Genomic DNA, 22,787 nt, shown 5'->3' on the forward strand with positions numbered 1-22,787 from the left:
ACCCACTTCGAACCCTGCGGTTTGAGCGCATGCGCTTAGGGTCTATCCAGCCGTTTTCCGGATGAGAAGGGTCATTTCTAAGGGGAAGTGGTATCCGCTGGGAGGGCGAGCGGAGTGTCGGTGAGACTGTCGGAACAGAGTTGGTGGCTCTCGGTCTAGCCTGGTCGTGCAGCCGGGCGTGAGGCGAGAAAGAAAAAAGATCCTACATGGGTGAGAACAGGGAATCTGCTGAGGGGAACAATCCCTGCCCCGAGTGAAGGGGAGCGAGGGATCCCGGGAGGAGGGGTTCCTTTGGAGATCCATGGAGAAGGGATAGATAGGGTGTGTTGGAGGGCTGGGCAGCGGCCTGGCCTCTGCTGATAAAGGACACGTCCCGGGGTCTGCTGAGGGGGCCGTTCGGAAGCCTCCTGATGGAGGCGGGCCGTCTTTTTAAGCCTTGGGTCTTCCGCTGGTGGAAGGTCTGCAAAGTAGGGAGGCAATCGGGGAACCGCTGCGAAGAGGCACGATTTAATTTAGATGCAGCTTATTCTAGATGTACCAGCTTTCAAAAAGGTGTATAACGGCAATGCATTCAACAAAGAAGAACACAGAATAGGGGAAAAAAGTGTTTAGGATAGTGGTTAAGATAAAGAAATTTGGAGTGCTTTCGAGCAGGAACTAAGCCTTTAAACTTGGTTTTTGTGGAATTATGTCAGACCAAAACGATCATCTCAGTACTTAGAGCCCGCTAAAGAAATAGATTGCAAAGCCGCCCGTGCATCTTTTTCCTATTGAATCACCTTCCCTCTCCAGTAGTAACGGATTTTCTGAATTTACTGTTAATATTTATGTATTAACGATATATGAATACATCTCTGCATAAACATACTGTATTTTTTCGTGTTCTAAAATTACATAAATAACCATATATGCAACTTGCTTTTTCAATCAGTATTGTTTTTGAGGTTTACTCATATTGATACTTTAATAATAATAATTTACACCTTATTTGCCACTGTTCTAAGCTCTTCATTTAATCCTTACAAACAATCCCTGTAAGGTAACTTCTATCTCCTTTTAAGAGGAGAAAACTGAGGCACATACAGGTTGCTATAGTATTTAATGTACGAATTTGCCATAATTTATTCATTCATTCTCTTGCTCTGTATTCCTAATTCCTGAAACATTGTAGGTATTCAAATGTTAAAGTAATAAATATGCTAGTATTTGGGTTGCCCATATTCAAAATTATATACGTGTCTAATTTCTGAAAAGGCATTTTAGGTTAATCAGCTAGAGCAAAATCATAGACGCCTAAGAATGCTTGGAATATACCGATAACATTTATGATTTCACTACCCATAGCTAAAATTTGGAATGCCTGGAAAGCTGCGGTGAAAGAAACCTAGAGAGAGCTTTAATTTTTTTATCCAAGTATATCCAAAATGTTAATAATTTCAACGTTATCAACATAAATAATGAGTTAATTTATGTTTTTTTCCCTACTTAGTCTTTGAACTTGGGTATTTCACACTAACCACATTTCAGGTGTTCAACAGACAACTATTCTTACTTTGCGAACCACTGTATATACCATTTGTTTTTCATGTAAACTCAACTGGTAAACTAAAAATTAGAACAAACTAGTATTTGGAGGTATTTTGTGGTCTTGAATTGTTCAGCTTTTTTTATGGTTTGGATGCCTGCTACCTTTGTTGCTTTGTTTGACTTTGAAGTTTCTAACAATATTATTTCTTTTATTTTATTCAGCTCTTTTGCCAAAAATAAAAGACGACTTCACACCATTTTGTCACTTACTGAAGGATGAGGCATCTGACCACCAGAGGTCAGCCTAACTATATATTGATTAGGTTTTTGTTTTTTAGGATTAATAACATGTTTTTGTTCAGTAATTTTTGAACATTATAATCAGAAAAATTTTTTACAGATACTAGATTGCAAAATGAAAAGGCAGCTTTTGGGATGGGAGAAAATATTTGCAAACTATATATCTCAAAGGCGGTTAATATCCAAACTATATAAGGAACTCATACAACTCAGCAAAAAAACAACCCAATTAAAAAAATGAGCAAAGGACCTAAATAGACATTATTGCAAAGAAGACACACAAATGGTCACCGGATATATGAAATGGTCCTCAACATCACTAACCATCACTAACCAACATCTCTGACTTGTCAGGAAAAGACAAGTCAAAACCACAGAAAGATAACACCTTTCACCTGTTAGGATGACTGTTATCAAAAAGTCAAAAGAAAACAAGTGTTGGCAAGGATGTGTAGAAAAGGGAACCCTTATACATGTTAGTGGGAATGTAAATTAGCCATTATAGAAAACAGTATGGGGGTTTCTCAAGAAATTAAAAATAGAACTGCCATATGATCCAGCAATCTCACTTCTGGCTATATAATCAAAGAAAATATCTCAAAGATACATCTGCACTCCAGTGTTTATTGCAGCATTACAGTAGCCAAGATAGGAAACAACCTAAGGATGAATGGATGAATGGATAAAGGAGATGTGAAATAATGCACTTTGCACCGACGTGGTCAACCTGGAGGACTTTCTGCTAAGTAAAATAAGGCAGATACAGAAAGACAATTATTGCACAATCCCACTTATATGTGGAATGTAAAAAAGTCAAACTCATAGTAACAGAATGAGAGTTACCAGTGGCCACAGGGTGGAAGAAATGGGGAGATGTTGGTCAAAGGGTACAAACTTGCAAGTATGAAGTGAACAAGTTTTGGAGACCGAATGTTCAGCATAGTAATTTAATATTGTATGTCTACTTGAGATTTGCTGAGAGATTAGATCTCAAGTGTTCTTACCACACACAAAAAAATGGTAACTGTGAGGTGATATATTAATTAGTTTGTGACAATTGCACAGTTTGTGATAATTATGTCACATCAAAATGTGTTAAATATATACAATTTTCAGTCATACCTCAAGCTGGTTAAAAAAAAAAAAGATGCTGTATTAAATTTAAACTTCATAGTCTCACTCTCTTAAAGCTTACCTACTTCTTGACTTTTAGTGCTATGGGAAAAAAAGAACAAAGAATAGCAACTTTGGGAACAACTCTTTCCCTGTCCTTGGTAAACTTAGTTTAATTGAAGAAATAACAAAACTAAAGAATTTGTATGGTAAGGCTATTTAGTTCCAAAATTACAGAAAAATTATTCTTTAAAGGTAAACTATACATAGCATATATAGAGTAGGTGTGGCTAATTCAGTTTTGATACGGGAAAATTATGCACATAGAATGTAAAGGAATAATAGCTATGCATTCACTCGAATTTACTTATGCCTTCACAGAGACTTTGTCTTATTGCTGCTAAAAAAGGGGAGTGAGCCTTTTAAAGCATACTTTAATACAATGACTGAAATATACTCAATCTTGCAGATGGCATCTGGTTGAAATGAAAATAATAATATTAAGAGGACAGAATTGAAAGCCAACAGCTTCTCTCTCAATAAAATAAAGACTTATGGTATGTTTTGAATTTTCTTTTTGTTTCCAGATTGAGCTAGGTAATAATATTACAAACTTAAAAGTATTTGCATTCATGTTTCTTCTTAAAGATGAAGTTATGTAGGCAGTTCCCTTTATATTATTTTAGTAGCATCATTTTGTTGATCCTGCTTTTTAAAAAATTGTTTAATTTGTCTTTGTCCAACATATTACCAAGTCACTTAAATATAATTTGGGATTTTTGTCTCCCTAAAATAAAAATAGAACATGCTTATATAGTTATTTACAGCAGTCCTTCATCATTTCCCTCATCAATTTTTTCAAAAAACTTCCTAAGCCCCTAATATGTGCCGGACACTGTGGGAACTGAATTAGAGAAAAAGAATGTATAGAAGATAGAGAAGTATTCTTTAAAGGAATGTTACTGACATTAAGCCATACCATTAGTGCAACTCAGTGTGTACTTAAAACTAGAGATGTTTACTGACTTTCATTTTGGAAATCACTCCTACAGAATGACATAAATGGGATGTTGATATTTTTTTTCCTTTTTTAGTTAGCGCTATGCCTTTAGTCCAGCCATGTTGCAATGTATACTTCTAATTGTGCTTTTTCCACATTTTACCTACCTACTCCTCTAGTGATGGAAACCTAGAATGCTTCTAATTCCTTACCATCAAAGATGAAGCATCAGAGTACATGTTAGGTTCATGAGAATTTCTTTGCTATATGTACCAGAAGTAGAATTGCTAGATCAAGAGATAGGCAAATAGTTTGGCTATGTAGTGCTGCCAGATTGCTCTTCAGAAAGGTTATCCCAGTCTGTAATCCCACCAGCGGTGCTGGTTCCTAAAGGGGTTCCTTTAGCCTCCTCACTAACACTTGACTTTTTCCAGCTTTCTAATTTTTACAAAACTAATAGAATAATGTAATATCTCTTTACTCATGGTGCATGGCATGTGGATTTTCTCTTCTGTAAATTGGATATTTTTGTTCTTGGTTTGTAGTTAACTTTGTTCTTGATGTCTTTAGTCCAGAAATGATTAATTTTGATGTGATTGAATTCGTCATTTTTTGGTCTTGTGATTCACTTTGTGCAAGGTATTTATGTAATACATTTTCTGGTTAGTATTACTGATGTAGAAGTTAAGAGTCACTGGGTTCAAATCCTGACTCCTTCAGTAGATGCATGACCTTGGGCAGGTAGCTTAAACCTCATGTGTAAATGGGAACAATAAAAGTACTTGTAGGGTTGGTAGGAGAATTTAAAATGAATTCACATTTGTGCACTTTCTAGAATAGTACCTGGCAAATAGTAAGTGCTATATAAATAAATTAATGAATATTCACAGATTAATCTCAGATCTAGGGACTTTGTTGAGCTTCTGTATTAGCTCTAATAGTTTATATGTTAGCCTTTTTTAAATTAGATGACTATATCGTCTGTATATTAATAGCTTTTTTCTCTTCCAGTTCTTATGCCTGTCACTTATTCTTTTATTATAACATTGATCAGAACTTTTGGTTCTTTGTCAGTATCATTGTCTTCCGTATATGTAATTTAATTGTTTAAGGGAATATGAAGTTTCTCGTTTAGGGTAGTATCTGCTGAAAGTTTTTGGTTGCTAATTTTACTAGTTGAGATAGTAACTTTCTCTTGTTAGTTTGGTAAGGGTGTTTTGCTTTGTTTTTTAAAGCATAAGTAGGTGTTGATTGGGAACTAAAAGTTAAATATCCACAGTTGATATATGTTTTTTTTATTTATTACTGTGGTGACATATTTATAAATTTTCTGAAATTGAGGTATTCTTGCTTTCCTTGGATAAGCTCTACATAATTATAACGTATTCTTTTCTTTAATACACTATTAGTTTTGTTGGGTAATATTTGTAATTTTTGCAAGTGAAATGAACCTGTACTTTTCTTATTTGGTTTATATCTAGATTTGAAATTAATATTTTGTTATCATAAAAGGAGCTAGTCAGTTTATATGATTTTTTAATTTTTTATGGAACAACTTATATAAAATAGATATTAATTTTTTAGAAAATTTAGTGGGACTCACTTATAAAACCATATGAGCCTGGTGTATTTAATAGGAGATTGTTACCTTTTCATTTTCTTTAATACTTGCTAGTCTATTCAAGTTACCTATTCCTTTACAAATTTTAGTATTTTATGTTCTTCTAGAATTTAGCCATTTCATCTAGATTTTCATGTTTTAGCATATATGTCATGTTTTCTGTTTTTAATCTGTTATTTCTGAATCACATTCTTGACAAGTTGCACCACTTTTGATTTTTTAAATTCATATTTTCAGAAAATAGTTTACTTCTCTGTTATCATTTTATGTACTATTTCATTTCTGACTTTATTATTTCCTCCCTGCTTATTTTGCTGTTGCTCTTTTCCATTATCTTGAATTGAATGCTTAACTTGTGGATATTTAAACTTCCTTGTTTTCTCATCAGTATATTCAAAGCTATATTTCAATGGCCATGTCCCACATATTTTCCTCAGGAGTTTATATTATTCAGTTTTAATATTTCTTAATATCCTTTATAATTTCCATTTTAACCCATGAGTTACTTCGTTCCCCAACATAAGATGGCTTTTAACTGATCTTTACTATTTTATTGCATTGTCAGAGAATTTAGTCTGAATGAAATTGACCTTTAATAATCTAGTTATACTTTATAACTTAATGCATGGGGTGTGTGTGTGTGTGTGTGTGTGTGTGTGTGTGTGTGTGCACGCGCACGCACTCAAATATGTGTTTGGTATAGAGTTCTGTATCCAAAGTATATTAATATGTTAACTGTTTTTCATGCTTCTTATATCCCTGCTTATATTTCCTCCTCGGTTCTATCAGTTGTTACTTGAGAAATTTTGAGGATGTGTTTCCAGGTTCATATATTTATATGATGAGTACAGCAGGTCCTTGAATAACATCATTTCATTCAATGTCATTTCATTATAACATTGATGAGATGCCATAGGAACCTAACTCTTGTTTATATCAGTTAGCCTATGATAAAATTGGCTTTACCAATTTTAACATTATTTGGCTTAAGGTTGAAGAGCTTATCAAAAATGTGAAGAGAGGATTTAACTGTATATTACTTTCTCCGGTTCTTTTTACTAGTGGTATTGTCCATCTTTGTCTCTTGTATTGTTTGGCTTAAAATGTTTTTTTGTTGGATATTAAGTTTGCTATCTCAGCTTTGTTTTGGTCCACAGTTGCCTGATACATCTTTTTTTTTCCTTTTATTTTTTTACCTTTCTGTGTCTTTATGCTTTAAAGTGTCTTTCTCTATCATATTGTTTTGTTTTTTTAATCCAGTCTGTCTGCCTGTTAATTGTGAATTTAACCTATTTACATTCAGTGTAATTCCTAATGTTATAAGATTTCTACCTGCCATCTTATCATACCTGTAGTGCAGGGTCATATGACCACATCCATTGGGGTCCCAGCAAGAGTCTTAACACCTAGCAGTTCTACAACCAGGACAGGTACCCTAAAACTAATCCCAACAAGCACATCTAAAGCTAAAAACATACCTTTAATAGCTCTCTATTTGGAGTTTGGGGCATAAGGGGTCTGCTTTTGCAGAAGTAATTTTCTGGGCATATTAAAAAACAAATGGGCCCAGATATGTACCAACAAAGGATTAAAATGTCTCCGGGCTCCCCCTCCCAATTTTGTGATTTTAGGAGCCATTCACAACAGGAACATCTGCCTAAGCTATGAGATAGAGATGGGAAAGCCAATAAGGCTTCTTGTTCAGCATCTATGTTCTTGGCTACTGATGGACAGTTAGATGGGCAGTAATGTTACCCCATGCTTTCAGGCTTTAATATCATGTGTCTAGTCTTCTCATTCACAGGTTAAGGCTACCTTCCAGATAGTCCAACAGCTAAGGCACCAGTTTCCGAGGGCATTTGTACCACCAATGGAAAACATCGGATCCATGCATACCAGATGTCCTTGACAACTTAACCCACCAGCCCCCTGCACAAAATTTGCTACACCAGCAGACAGCGAAGGCAACCACTGAGTTTCTTTTAATTACCAAGTAGATATAACATCCCTGCCAACAAAATAGAGGACACAAGCATCTCTTCACAATATCACGACCAGTTGGGACCATACTGAGAAAATCAGCTTGCCTAGATGAAGACCTCATCTCTTCTTGGGTAGCCAGGATTTAAAGGAGAGACTCTGACCTGTGCCACTGGTAAGTGACTAACACTTTTACACACTGAACTGGTCCTGAGAACTGAGATGTCTTCTTTGTAAGTGAAGAATATACGACATAATCTCGAAGAACTGCACAGTGGTACAAGCCAGAGGCATACTGTGTGTGTGACGGATGGAGAAACAGACCAATTAATCTTGTTTTGTTGAAAGGATTTTTCATCTTTTGTTTCTAGTTGCCAGTGTTAGTGTTTTGCTGGCTTAAATTGTTGCCTTTTTCTGGTTCCTTCTGTTCTATTCTAATGGGTCCCAGAAATCCCTCTCCTGACCCCTTATCAGAATCAGAAAGTGAGGAAGAAGAAAATGCTAACTACCTAAATGAGAGTTCTGAGGAAGAGTGGGACTCCTCTGAAGAAGAGGACCCCGTGGTGCCCAACCTAACCCCTCTTGAGAGTCTTGCATGGCAGGTTAAGTGCCTTTTAAAATATTCAACAACTTGGAAACCTTTAAATCCTAATTCCTGGTTATATCATGCTAAACTCTTGGATCCAAGCACACCAGTCCATATACTTCGAGAGATAGGTCTGAGACTCTCTCATTGCTCCCATTGCGTCCCCAGATTGGAACCAATTCCTGAATGGCCTCCTCTGGCTTCTTGTGGAGTCCCACCTTTTCAGAAGCCCCTTACAAGTCCCAGCCGGCTTTCTAGAGATCATGCCACTCTGAATGGAGCACTGCAATTTGCCACCAAACAGTTAAGCCGAACCTTGAGCAGAGCCACTCCCATACCTGAGTACCTAAAACAGGTTCCTAATTCATGTGTTTCTGGTTGTTGCTGTGGCTGGTTAACTAAAACGGTTAAGGAAACAACCCGCACTGAACCCATCAACACTACTTACTCTTACACTGACTTCCAAAAGGCAGTTAACAAACTCCTAACTACATCACTATAAGAATTCACCATTTGTTCTGAGATCTCTCATGTTGCTAACTGAGAAAGGAGAACAAAATTACACAGCCCAGAGTTGAGAAACAAATGCCTTCTCAACCAAACTATGCCGTCCTGACAAGCTGAAGGTCTACCAAGTGCTGAATATATACCCAAGAGTCCCATAACTCAACTATAGAGTGTGTGCATTTTGAGTATTTCCTTTGACAGACCCTGTGGATATAATGAGAACTTTAATGGAGAATTAGTGAAAAGGGACCATATTGCAAAAGATTAAGTTGACTATTCTCCACACTCAGTTCTCCCCCCAATTTATTCTGCCTGTCTGAAGGGACTCTAGCTAGATATCTAATTATTAATGGGAAGAGAAAGGTGGCTCCCACCCCTTTTGCTACCCAACCTTCAGAACGGCTTGTGGAAAGTGGGGAGTTAGCTACTCCTAGTAACACCTTCCTGAGCATACTGTTCTCTAACATTAATTTCTAGGGAGGTAGTTGAATTAAATTGAATAAATAGACAAAAGAAAATGGTGGGAATATGATTTATCTCGGCTCTTTTAGATAAGCCTACATATGGCACCATTTAGGGGTTCCTGTTTGAGGGGACAGGATGCTGTTTCAAACCTGGCCAACACTACTCCAGAACTATTTCAGTACCTGCAGTTACAGCATAAACATTTTTATTATAGGGTCCCACCAAGCTGTCTCTAGATAAATTGATAAGATCTTACCTGGGGATTCAACAGACACCTGTTCTATGGGAAATATGTTTCCTGCCTTGTGGCACCCAGACTTTAGTCAAGAGGAAATAAAACATCCTAAAAAACCAAAGGGAAAGGGTTAAGAGAGCATATGTTTTCAGTATTAACTGCTAGTGGATTAACTGTTTCGCCTGTATGTGTCGAGAGCAGTACTTTATGCACTTTCCACATCCATGCAAATTTTCCAGGAACACTTCTAACTTTAAAAACCTTACAACCAAAAAATCTCAGCCTCGTACCATCTGAAGTTAGAGATTTTTAGCATCGTTGTTTTTCTGCATAGGTGATCTTTAGATCTAGCTGAACAAGGAAGAGTATGACCCTTGTAAATGAGTCTTGCTTGCTGTGCTTATTAAGATGAGTCAGAACGTAGAAAACAACATACATAACATGCATGAGACCGTTAAATCTTTTCACCCACCTACAATAAAGAGTGAACCCTGTGAATGATCCTGGTTGACTGGACATCTAAAGAATTCAGGAAATAGATTCTTAAAGATACACTCCTCTTCCTTGTTTTAGTTTAGCTGTTTCCTAATCTCCATAATTAAGTGCTGTATACAATGTGGCATCAAAAAATTGAAACTTTAATGGACTCACAAATCCTATAATTGTAACAACTTTAAGGAGACAGAAGATTGTTTATAACCTGATGAGTATTTCTGCTGAGACTTAGTTGTCTTAAGGAAAAAGGAGGGAATTGTAGGCAGAAAAAACATTTGTTAGTGGAAAGTTACTGAACTGAAACCATATCATACTGTTAGTGTAACTGAATATATCAGAAACTGTTCTTATGTAGTAGATATTCTGTGAAACTGGTTTTTAAAATGTTAACAACAACCTGTTTGTTTGTTTTTTTAAGGGGGAGGTGGGAAGAGATAGGGAGGTCTGAAAATTAAAATATGTTGATGTTTATGTAACCATATGTTCCTTTTTCTCTCCTTTGTGTGTGTGTGTGTGTGTGTGTGTGTGTGTGTGTGTGTAAGTGCCTTGCTCATAAACGCATTTTTGCTATTCACTCCTAAAGGAAGCCTTTCCCCAGCTTTGCGGCTGAATAAACCAACAGCTTTGTACATGCTGATCAGAGTACGGTCATTTATTCTCAAATGAAATAGCTCCTGCTTTGCTTAAGGCATATTCAACATGCACTAAGTGCTAAATAAAGTCAAAGGTACAGTATCTGTCCCTATGAAGTGTCTGATAGGAGCTGACTTGGCAGCTCTAGAAAAGAAACATATCTGAAGAAGATACAGTGAGATACTGAGTCAAGACCCAGATTTGAACCCATTTGTTAAGGTTGCACAAAAGGCTAGGCATCTGAATAAGCCTTAAGCCTTCATTTCTTTTTGTGTGCCATAGATGTGGGGTTATGGGTGACTGTCACTTTCATACTCGCCCTACGTGGGCCTTTGGTTTAATGCAATCACCATAATTGGAATAAAGATGGGCACATGTGTTTTTTATTTATAGAACTATTTAGCAAAGGAATGAGGAAACAGGATTTCTAAACAGTGGATTTATTAATGTTATTTAAAGCTATTGCTCTCTCGATACAGATAGGCAGCCTCTTTTTGTTGAAGCTGTCCAGCTACCTTGAGTCCTGGAGACCACAGTCAGGTCTTTAAAACCCATCACCTTCCTAAGAGAAGGAGAAAAATACACGGCAGGATGAGGGCAGATGTTAGGCCAGCTGTAGGGGATTATCCTCCTGGGCTCCTGTCACAACTATCCATCTAAACAAATTTTTCTCTAATGAAAACAGTGTTTTGATATTACAGTAGATTGTTAAAGTAATTTCGGAACCTCAGAAGTCACTTGGGTTATTTTCTTACTGGACATCTCTATAATAAATGATTCTCTAATTTTGACTCCAATGTGAGAGAACTCACTATCTTTTGAAGCAGCCCCATTAGTTTTAAATATCGCTTCTTAGAAATTTAGTCTTGCGTCTGACAGAATGCCTACTATAACCCAGACACTGGGAGTGCGAAATTAAGTAAGATAATATACATGAGAAATTAGTTTTAAAACATTGAACCAAGATAAATTATCCCAAAGTTTTTGGCCACTGATGCCATTTATGCTCTCTAGGGTCACATTAAGCCTAATCCTTATACTGGCCCTTAAATATTTGAAAGTAGGGCAGCCATCCAAATGTTGTGTGAGTTCCTGCAGAGGGCACATTCCAACAATTAAACCCCAAAAGGGAAAGTCAGCTAAGGGAGTAGATATATAGGCATTCTGTACATAGATTTAAGATGTATATGCTAAATTCACAAGGTAGTCGCATACAAAGGATCAGGGCCAGAAGTATTTTGCTCGCATGGCTGGGTTATATAGAAAAGCCCAGAAAGTATAGGTAACTTCTGACTTTATGAGACAACCTTGTGCGAACTGCTGGCATCCAAGTCCGTCAATGAGCAATATCCACTGGACTGAGGGAGCTTTACTGGGTGACACAAACTACTAGGTATTTGTCAACCTGGTGTTATCAAAAGGGAAATCTATGGTATATCTTCGCCAATTTTAAAGTTTAGGTAATTGCTCTATGTTTGAGTCTGATCATTGTATACGATTTTCTATGTTCTTCCTTTCATTTGGTAGCATGTAGAATTATGTAAAAGTTTTGGACGTGAGACCAAGAAAATGGCCAGGATAAGGATACCACAGTGACCTGACACTTGCTAGCTGCCCAGCTCCTGTTAGCTGTGAGAGCTATGACCAGCTCTTCTCAATGAGATACAGGAAAGGAATGCCAGATTTATAAATAATTTAAAATAGTGTGGCAGGCAGACAGTACCAGAGTTGTTGCTTGTAAAAGGCACAGAGTCAGTTTAAAATGTTAGTGACAAATTAGGGGTGGATCATAAAACAGTAAGTTGACTGGCATTTGGGCAGTTGATTTGGGAAGACATGACTGATACATGATGTGAAAGTTCCTGGGGTCATTTGGAAAGTGATGCCCTATTTCCTGGAGTAGGACATAATCAGTCATCTAGGAGACTATATCCTGATCAGCCAAACAAGATTAAAACTGAGCTCCGAGTACACATAGAAACCGCGCTGTTGTGATGTCAAGACTTCCACAGAAACCAGATGGAAGAGTCTGAAAATAAGTGTTGCAGTTTGTAAATTAAGGAGCTGGTAATGTCTTCTTATTTGGGGGTGGGGAGGAGGGAATTATGTTTAGATTAACTGCTAAGCCCTTGCTTAAGGCTACCCTTCCATCCAGTGTCAAGTATAAATACTGACACTTTAGTATATCAACTAGTGTTTTACAATGTATTGATTAGGCAATGGTCCACTGGGGGCAACTTCCTGTGGGAGGTACCCAAGCAATAGAAACATTCCAAGGCCATGGCCATCTCCCATCAAAAAGACCCTGAGCAACCAGAATGACTCCATAAGGCGGCAGAGTTCCGGTGACAAGAGGCCAACCATAATCCGGAGACTAAATTCCTACAGTAAAAGCATTAATGTTGGCCAGAGCCTATGCATTCCATAGGGACTTACCGCAAAGTGGGTTATATGGTGTTAGGCCTGGCTACCTACCTGGTAATAATGCACAATTTGCCAGTGGCTTGAATGCTTTAGTCCAGATCCCAGTTTCCTTCCTTAAACCTAGTTAGTCACTTTCTCCTTATGACACATTGTTTTCTTTAAGTGTGTTGGGTTGCCAGATCTAGCAAATAAAAATACAGGGCACCCAAATAAATTTCAGATAAACTATGGAATATAGGGCATACTTATACTAGATAAACAATTATTCATTATCTGAAATTCAGATTTAGCTGGCATCCTGTGTTTTATCTGGCAGCCTTATAAATGTGTTAGGGGCATTGATTAAGCCGGTTGTAGTAGTGTAGTTGTTGCAAGGAAAGAGTGGTTCTTCCCAGTATGTGGCGTTTTCTTACCTCCACATACTTGATGGGGGAGAGGGAGACTAACACAGTGACCAAGGTTGCAGAGAGGTGGAGAAGGAAGCCCAGCTGCAGATATGAGAGTTTTTACAAAAGACATTGTATTAGGCTAAAATAATCAACCCTTAAAACATTTCCAGACATTTTTTATAATTTTTTAATGCTTTCTCGGTAATAGATAGGTTGGGTTTGTTGGTTTTTTGTGTGTGTTTTAAGCATAACTTACTTTTTGCCATGAAGCGAAAGAGTAAGTGTATTACTTTTTTTTTTTAATTTAAATACTTGATAGGTAGCACAGTTCTGGAAGCCAATCTTAATTGCAGAAAAGGTCCACAAATTTGGAACATGTATGTTTTCCTTCCAGAACCCCCAAAAGACTCAAGGATTTGAAGCACAAGTTACCCTGGAAGGTGGAGGTGAACAGTAAAGTTCGAAACAAGGGGATTATTTGAAAGTTTATGTTTGCCTTCTTTTTGTAGCGAAGTGACTATCCCTCATTCTAGCCAAAGACTGGAGGCTTATTCTCTGGAGAAATTGAACCAAAGTCCCAGTTAGACTTAGAACTGGCATGTGGAGGAGAATGGTGGTGGCAGTGAGGTGCTATACTGAAAACAGAAAGGTCGAGAATGTCGGGATTCTGAACATCATGAGCCATCAATCCCTTTTGTGCACCCAGCTACATGACCTGGCAGCCAGGCTTATACCCAGCCCTGCCCACCCCATCCAGAAACATGAACAATTAAAAACACAGCTTGCCACTTGATTATTTCTTACAGTGAAACCTAGAACCCACAAGCCTGCTCATTTATACACAGCTTTCAGTCACTTGAACTCATAATAAACTGATAGCCAAGCATCACTAGATATTTGAGGATACCTTCAACAATGTAAGATGAATACCAAAACAAAGGAACCTGGAAAAAAAAATGGAAATAATGCAGGGAACATAAAACTTCCAAAGAAGCGATAATATTCTCAGAAACAAGAATATATTGCATCCGTGAAATAACAGCATGCTATACAGAATGAACAATCAAAGAGTACTGGAAAAATAGGAGAGCCAAAATTAAACATTCAATAGATACATTGGAAGATAAGATGAAGAAATTTCAGAAAGTGGAACGAAAAGGCAGAGATGGAAACAAAATGAGAAGATCAGAATGGGATGCAACATACGATTAATAAAAGTCCCAAAATGAGAGACCAGAGAAAGGAGGTGAAGAGAAAACAGATAACATTTCCCAAAAATGTAAGACATGAGTCTCCTAAATTAAAAGGATCCCTTTAGTGCCTGGCACAGTGAATTAAAAAACACACAAGAGCATATATTGCAGGATACTAGGGTTAAAAAGGATCCTAAAGTCTTCCAAAGGGGAAAGACAAGGTTTACATGAAGGGATGTTTTCAGAATGGCATTTAGATTTCTTGGTAGCAACACTGGATGTTAGAAGACTGAAAGCAAGGCCTTCAAATTTAAGAGGAAAAATTAATTCTAATCTAGAATACTGTATCCAGACAATCCAATCAAGTGTGGGGCTAAAATAAAGTTTAGACTTACATGGTCTCAAAATTTTCCTTACCATGTATCCTTTCTTAGGAGGCTACTGGAGGATGTGCTTCACCAAAACAAAGGAGTAATCTAAGTAAGAAGTCATGGGATCCTGAAAACAAGATCTCACAAAGGAATGCAATGAAGGAAAGTCCCAGACTGACAACTGTGTCAAGTAAGTAGGATGGGGGTTTCAGGAAGAATGTCTCTAGAAAACTTGGAACAAAGTGTTTGGTATATGGAAAATGTATGAAAGACTGAGACAGATCTTGGGGAATTAGGGGAAAAGAATAAAGTACATAGGAAACTAGGTTAATGATAAAATGAGGCAATTAGAAGTACACCAAATACACACTTTTGGAGGAGTGTCAGTGTGTCACACATCTGAAATTTTATTAAAATTTATTATAGTTTTAGTAGTCAGATTTTAGAAGTTTGCCATTAAAAATACAGTGCAATTGTAGTATCGTCAGCAATTTTGATTGATCCTCCAGGCATCATACTCAACAATTGCAATAGGTGCTCACCTTCGATAAGATGTAACACTGCAGAAAATCTTTTCAGAAAAAATATTATTCTATAACATTTTGTGAAAGGAACTTTGTCCCTTGCTTCGGCAAATCTCAAAATTCTTTTAATTACACAAATGATGCATAATCTACAGCAGTACTTCATTTAAATTTTACTTCATTTAAATTTTAGCCTCTGTGGGCTCAAAAGCATAAGGTATTATCTACTTTAAAAATAATATTTTGAAATTTCATATTTTTCATCTTCCATACTGTTTTTGCTATCAAGTTATAGTTACATGCAGTGACAGGTCCATAATATTATCACATAACACTTTAGATTTTTTTACTATGAATTGTGGTTGAGGGTTTTTCTATACCATGTTTATATTAATATTACATAATCTCAATAAATTTTGATTTAATTGTAAATGATTATGTGTGGTGATGTTCTTTTTGTGTCATCAAATCTATTGAGTAAACCATGCCAGACCTATTTGTTCTGCTGCCCTTTTTTCCTAAATGAGGGTAACATACCTACAGTGAAAGATATAAAGTGCACTAATCATAGGTAGCTGATGATTTTTCACATGTGTATACACTCAGATCAAAGCACAAAAACTTTCTAATTCCCTAGCACTCTTTCCCAGCCTATACCTATCCCCAAAATACCCACTCTTCTCTTCTAAAGATTAGTTTTGCTTGTTCTCAACTTCATGTGAATGGGATCGTACAGTATGTATTGTTTTATACTTGCCTTCTTTCATCCGTGTAATATCTGATTCAACCAGGTGTTTGCATGTATCGGTGGTTCATTTTTTATTGCTGTAGACTTCCACTGTATGTATATGCCATAATTTATGTATCTGTTCACCTGTTGGTAGCATTTGATTTCCAATTCAGGGCTATTACACATAAAGCTGCAGTTTTCTAGTCCCTGTGCTTTTTGTGAGTATGTGTACTCATTCCTCTTGGGTATACAACTAGGAGTGAAATTGCTGTGTGATAGGGTATGTTATGAAGCAAAACCACATAGAGGGAAACACATAGAGGGACAAGGCCTCTTTGCATCATTAAAGCAATTCTCATTGTGGGGTCTGGATGGTCCACAAAGCTTCACTGAAGTGATTGTTTAAAATGCCTTAACCAGACCTACTATGATACTAAAGCAAAATTTCTGATGTGTAGGGTCATAAACATTCATTTATAACAAGCTCCTGATAATTTTTATGGTTACCAAAATTTGAGAGGGTCCAGCTCCATCAATATTATGGCCTATACTTGGATTTGTATTGCTGAGACAACATAAGTGATTTAAAAATTTAAAAAAACAGAACAAAACAAAAAAGCAGTGGTGAATTCCAGAAAGGGAAATTAAGAAATGGCTGTGTTGAAATATTCAACCATGGGTCACCCGTATTACCAATATAATTCAGTTAAAAACTTTCGAGTTTCCATTGAATACCGAGCACTCTGCCACTTTGTAATGAAGAGAATTAAAAAGCTTCAGTTCCATTCCTTTTCTGAGTGTTGGAGAGTTCTGTTATTTAATTACCTTTGAACTCTAGAGAGAGAGAGCAGAAAGGCAGCAGCACTGAGCTGATAGGTTCATACCCTAAGGGGAAGTCTAATGTACTTTGTAAGTTGGTTGTTCAATGTTTCAGGTATTGGGAAGACTGCTTGTGCCACTGACTGCTCTTAGTCCATATACTCAACTTTTTATTCCTGTGTTTCACACCTTGGTCACCACTAACAATTTTAGGTAGGAAGATGTAAAATATGACTAGCTATGCTAGAAGCCCTAGACTCGTATTGCCCACAGACCGTTTCCAAAACAATTTGTGGAGCTCATGGTGATCGTATTAATGTTACCATAATCTGGCTATAATTGCCACAAAACATTTTATTCTAAAATGCCATGTTCCATGGTGTTATGCTGATATATTGTAATTTCAGTATATGCTGATATACTGTAATCTCACGGACAAATGTTGCTATTTTGTGACAAGTGGGTTTTGTTTTTATTTTCCTCCTGTGGTTATAAGATGGAAGACCTGATACCAGGCTACGTTTAATGAAACCCTGGTACTAGCTAATGTGTGTTAGGATAGCAATAAAAGCATAATGCCAGTTTAAGCTGTGTGCTCATTTCTTGAATTGTTCACTCAAAAAAAAGGAGGATGTTTAACAGAAAACTGTAGCTTTCAAAAATGAAATGATATAGGCGCTTCATAGAAATGTAAAGCCATGAGAGCGTATGTTAGGGGCATGCAAACTAGTGTGAAAGATGAGTAGGAATAAGTCAGGCAGGGTAGGGAAAACAGCCTTCTGTGTAAAAGTGTTAAGGGAAATACTCAAGAATACGATCTCATTTTTAGATGAATAATGGAAGTATATTAGTAGTAATGACGATAGAGTTACTTGTGCTACTTAACTGATTAGGAAAAAAACTACTAAGCAAAGGCTAAAAGATTACCTTGGTAAATTTCCACTCAGGAAATCACCTAAGGCGGCATTTAGACCATCAGTGTGGTAAAGATGAATTATTCAATACCTGTTGGGACGACTGCTTAGCCATCTGGAAAAACATAAGTCTGGATTCCAGCCTCACTCCATATATCAACATAAATCCTAGCTAGATAAAAAATGTAAGTATTTTTTTTTTTAAATGAAACCATAAAAGTGCTAGGAGAAACTAATCTTGGATGGGGAAGGCCTTTCTAAGCATGATGCAAAAGCCAGAAAATGTAAGAGGGAAATATCAATACATAGATTTGCCTACATAAAAATTCAAAATGTTTATGGAACATAAGAAAGCTAAACTACTAACTGGGGGAAATGTTTGCAATGTTTATTATAGGCAAAGTGCTAAAAGCCCCTACAAAGAAAAATCTTGTAATAAGTGTTAAAAATGACTAAAGAAGACAATTTATTATAGGTGATAAAAACAAACTTTATTTAACCTTTCATGAAAGGAACAGTCTCCATTTGGAGAATGGGGCGGAAGGCCAGAAGCTTATATAGGATAAAGAATAAAGAACAAGGAAGAGAAAAAAAGGAAATATCTGATTGCTGGGGCCACAGAGTCAACCTTGTTTGAGGTGAGTAGGAACAAGGAAATGAGTACACAGCCCAGAGTTGGCTTGGCCTTTGGGGATTGGCTTACTGGATACACTGCATTTCCGGTCAGACAGAGCATTTTTAAGGACACAAAGTTACCCAAGTTTCAGTTTGCTGACCTGGTACCCTGGGCAAGAGCAGCTGCATCCTGGACCTAGAAAGTTATTTCAACGTAAGGAAGAAAGCAGGCAAAAAGCAATGCACAAAAGGTTTAGTTCCAGCAACTAATCAGGTTGTGGGAAGGTGTTCCAACAGCCCTACTAGTAAACAAATGGTGTAGGGGACACACTCTTCACTTATTTGAACATACCTGAAGATCAATATAGGCTAGTTTGGGCGAGGATGTGGGAAAACATGCATTTATGTGCACTATTGAGAGTGTAAATTGGAATCACTTCTGGAGAACAGTATAGCAAATCTATCAGCATTTAAAATTTGCTTACTGTTTGAAACGGGTTTATTCGAGGATTCATTCCTACGGAAATACTTGCACAACTGTGCAAAGATCCATGTATGATGTTATGTAGGAGTTCTCTTGATGCAATGGTAACCTCCAAATACACTCTATCCGGCAGGCTATCCCAGAGGTCATAGACAGGAGACTTTACATCCCAAATTAAGAAGCTCAAAGCACTTGGTTTATTGAATCACTTTTAAATAGAAGTCAATTGGAAGGTATGGTAAAGGTTAAGATATTCAGGATAGGGGGCCAGGGAGGTCAAAGGACCACATTACCTGAATCCTCTGACGCAGTTTTAGGCCTGCACCAGCCTTCACTTCTGAGAGTGCGGTTAGGAGAACCACAGCTGAAATTGAAAAAGGGGGCTGAAGAGATGGACGATGCCCCGGACATGCTTGCCCTGTCAGAAATGTGCAGGGGCAGGAATGGCTGTCACGGCCTACTGACAGCCGTGGTTTTCATCTGTGCTTCTGGGGCAGAACATACATGGGACCAGAATGTCAACAACGAATGGCATTTTAGAGATGATGTAGCTGTCACCTGAAGGTGGCCTCATCTTTACCTGACAATTAGGCCTTTCTGTCTTTTTCTGGTAGTAACACTCTTGTTTGTTCCATCTTTTTAACAAAAATTCCATTCTATCTTTATCATGTGTTACAGTATACTATCTGTACTTAAGACATCTTAAGAATGCTATCTTACTTGAGTTTCATATAGCTTCTTTGTCTTTCCTGTCCTTTAAACAATTGAATATTCTTATAATACAGCAAACATATATTATAAACACATGTGAAACATTTTGCTTAAAATATAAAAAAATTGTTAAATAGGGGATAGGATAAATATTGTTGTAGATAATGGAATATTGACTGTTTAAGAATGTACGCATGGATCTTTATTGGCAAAAGAAAAAAATATGTCCATTTCATTCAAAAACATTTTATATTGAGTAAATAGGTTTCTAAATGTTTCAGAAACATTTACAGAATCCCATTTATGTTTTAAAACTACATATGTGTACATAACATTTTCTGGGTGTGTTCAGAAATGTCTAAAAGGATCTCAAAATAGTAACATTTTCTTTGTGGGATTTGGGATGAGTTTTTGCTTTTTTTTTTTTTGTACTGTTGCAGCTGAGATGGGAGAGGTACTACAAGAAGCTTATATGTTCATAATCTAAAGAAGAAATAATTATGGTTTTAAAAGTTTCCTATTGCCAGCATTGAGCTCTGGGACGAGTAGCCTTTGAAGTCATATAGACCCAGATCCATTTAGTAGCTGTAAAATTGGTTTCTTAGCCTCTCTGAGCTTCAGTTTTCTATGGAGAGGGAGGATAACAAGTACCTTAGCGGAAGTGAGAACACATGCAAAGGGCACCGCACAATGCCAAGACATTCGTGGGCTGATGTTCTGCCACCCCCATATTGGATAGCGTTCTGAAGCCTCTTCTGCGCTCTATTTCATTCCTGATAGGGTGACTGGACCTACTAATCACAGTGCTAGGAAATCCCAGCAGCAGACTCAGCTTGTGGTTCCCAAATTACAGTGGCTGTGGTCCACCAAACGCTGGTAAGGGAAACTGGTCTTTCCACTGCCTTCCACTATAAAGTTGAGAGTATAATATATCCCACTGGAAAATATTGTGGCCCCTGGGACTAATAAGATCATATTTAAATAACCGAAACTTGGGGTGACACTGCAGTATTACGAAACTTCAGTGTGTGTGATCGTCTAGGGCAGTGGTTCTCAATCCTGTCCAGACCCAACATTACCTTTCTTGTAATACTCCATGCTGCTATTTTGAAGTTCACAGGTAATTTTTTAAATTATTACACACATTTTCAAAATCAGTATAATTTCTTGACAGTGATATAAGGGAGAATCAAAAGGAAAATCATTGTAATTAAATCATAATGTCCTTCAATATGGAAGAGCTCTGGTGTGGTTAACTTTATGACGATGTAGTACTCAGATGCTCACACTGTAGGTAGACTCGCCATGAATGAGGCAGTTGTAATACAGGTGTGTTGTATTGGCAGCCAAATACCGTGAGTCACGTGGCTGTTGATGATGGGATTTTCCAAAAAGGTGAATAGCATTTTGGTCAAGTTCTGGACCAAAAAGGCTAATTCCCCTCTAATTCAACCAGCAACAGTGGGTGAAGTCCTGTCAAATTTAGTATGTATTAACATCCTGCAGAAAATGCTCTCAGTATGTGATTTGGAATTAAGTAGAGAGCTTGTGTAAAATACGGATTTCTGGACCCCCAACTGCAGGAGAGTTTTGACTCAGGGAGTCTAGGTTAGGACCAGGAGTCTGGGACAGCCGCCTGGTGGTGGTGCTGATTCAGGCGTTCTGTTTTCTAAATGAATTGGGGGAGGGGTAGTTGTTCTAGAGAGGGAACCTTAAATAGTAAACTAGGACCCAAAGACTCAGGTTGGTCATTCCTATGTAGAGTAAGGTACGGGGGCGAAAATGAGGAATTTGGAATAAGAATAGCTCAGTTTCAGACATAAGTCTGCTACATGTAATTGCCAGACTTGGTACAGATTTGGACTTGGTACAGATTTTTCGTATCTATTTCCTCATCTATAAAAATAGTTATTGTTACCTGCAGTATGAAGGGACGGGATTGTGGTTTCTGAGGCCCTTTGAAGCTTGTTTGCTTTATTTATCAAGATTATTAAAACCTGCTACAAGGCAATTGGTAAAATGAAAATAGAGTAACCATGTTAATTGCTTACAATGAGGCTGTTATTCACACTTTCTGAAAATCTGCATGGGGTGCTGTCACTTGGCTAAAAGCCGCTATTTGAAACCAGAGAAAGCAAACCACAAAGAAATTTGGCCCGCTAACCTCCACTCATAAACAAACTAAAAGACACAAGCTCGTAATCCGGGAGTATTGATATGGCCGAGTCACTTCTCTTTCACTAGGCTTGGTTTACTTAGACTTGCAGCTCCATCTGTTACTCAATTACTCGTTCATTCCCCTTTCCCACAGCTGCCACCATCCTTTCTATCTTCCTGAAGACTTTTTCTTCGCGGTCCTACCGCTCTCTGCACTACGCGTTCTCATCCCAGGTTTCAGTCACCCTCGTTTCTTCCGCCGCTTTGACTTCTTCCCTTTGTTTGGGGATCTCTGGCAATCCTCCCGCAACGTCTGGGCTCCTCCCCAAGATGGGGGTGGAGGGGCACCCATTTGCAGCCCTTGCGAGAGCCCGCACTGTGCGCCCGGGTCTCCCGCACCTCCTCGCGTCCCTGCGACTCGTTGTCACCTCCCTAACCCCTATCTTGTCATCCCACCACCACCTCCGCCCTCAGCCCCGACTCCGAGGCTCCGGAGCCGCCGGCTGGGAGAGGTGCCCGATTCCTCGCCTCCCAGTTCGCCCGCCACGCATCACTAGGAGAACCTCCCCGAACCGCGCGCGCCGGCTGCCGGAGGCTGAGGCCTGCTCTTCCTCCGCCTTAACCAGGGATGCCCACCAACCGCTGGGTGCGTAGCCGCTGAGTCGGGAAACCCGGCGCCACCCACGTGTCCGAGAGCGCCTCGCCCCGCCAGCTCAAAGCGCTCCAAGGCCAGTGGCTCCTGGTCTCGTGAGCTCTACCATTGCAGGCGAATCCCGCACCGGCGGGGGAGCGGCGCGCGGATCGCGAGCGGCAAGTGCCAGCCCTTGGCGCCTCGCCACAGGGTGCGGATGCCCGCAGAGCCAGTGAGAGCGTCGGAGGAGGGAGAGTGGACGAGCAGGTGGCGGGGAGGCGGCCACCCGGTGAAGCAGGGACCACGCGGCGGTGCGGGCGGCGGGACTGCAGTGCCAGCACTCCCGAGAAAACCCACACGCTC

At 38.4% G+C, this 22,787-nt stretch overlaps 1 protein-coding gene and 1 pseudogene across 1 annotated transcript; both read left to right on the forward strand.

Annotated features, from left to right (window-relative positions):
• Positions 1-7,713: 7,713 nt before the first annotated feature.
• On the forward strand, positions 7,714-11,321 carry DCAF16 (DDB1 and CUL4 associated factor 16). The gene has a single exon (XM_033105899.1). The coding sequence runs from the start codon at positions 7,979-7,981 to the stop codon at positions 8,627-8,629; it is 651 nt and encodes a 216-aa protein (XP_032961790.1). The 5' UTR covers positions 7,714-7,978; the 3' UTR covers positions 8,630-11,321.
• A 9,692-nt stretch (positions 11,322-21,013) lies between these two features.
• Positions 21,014-22,544, forward strand: LOC117022120 (uncharacterized; annotated as a pseudogene).
• Positions 22,545-22,787: the final 243 nt, after the last annotated feature.

The sequence above is a fragment of the Rhinolophus ferrumequinum genome, chromosome 5 (assembly GCF_004115265.2).
Source record: "Rhinolophus ferrumequinum isolate MPI-CBG mRhiFer1 chromosome 5, mRhiFer1_v1.p, whole genome shotgun sequence".
In the NCBI taxonomy this organism is placed as follows: Eukaryota; Metazoa; Chordata; class Mammalia; order Chiroptera; family Rhinolophidae; genus Rhinolophus; species Rhinolophus ferrumequinum.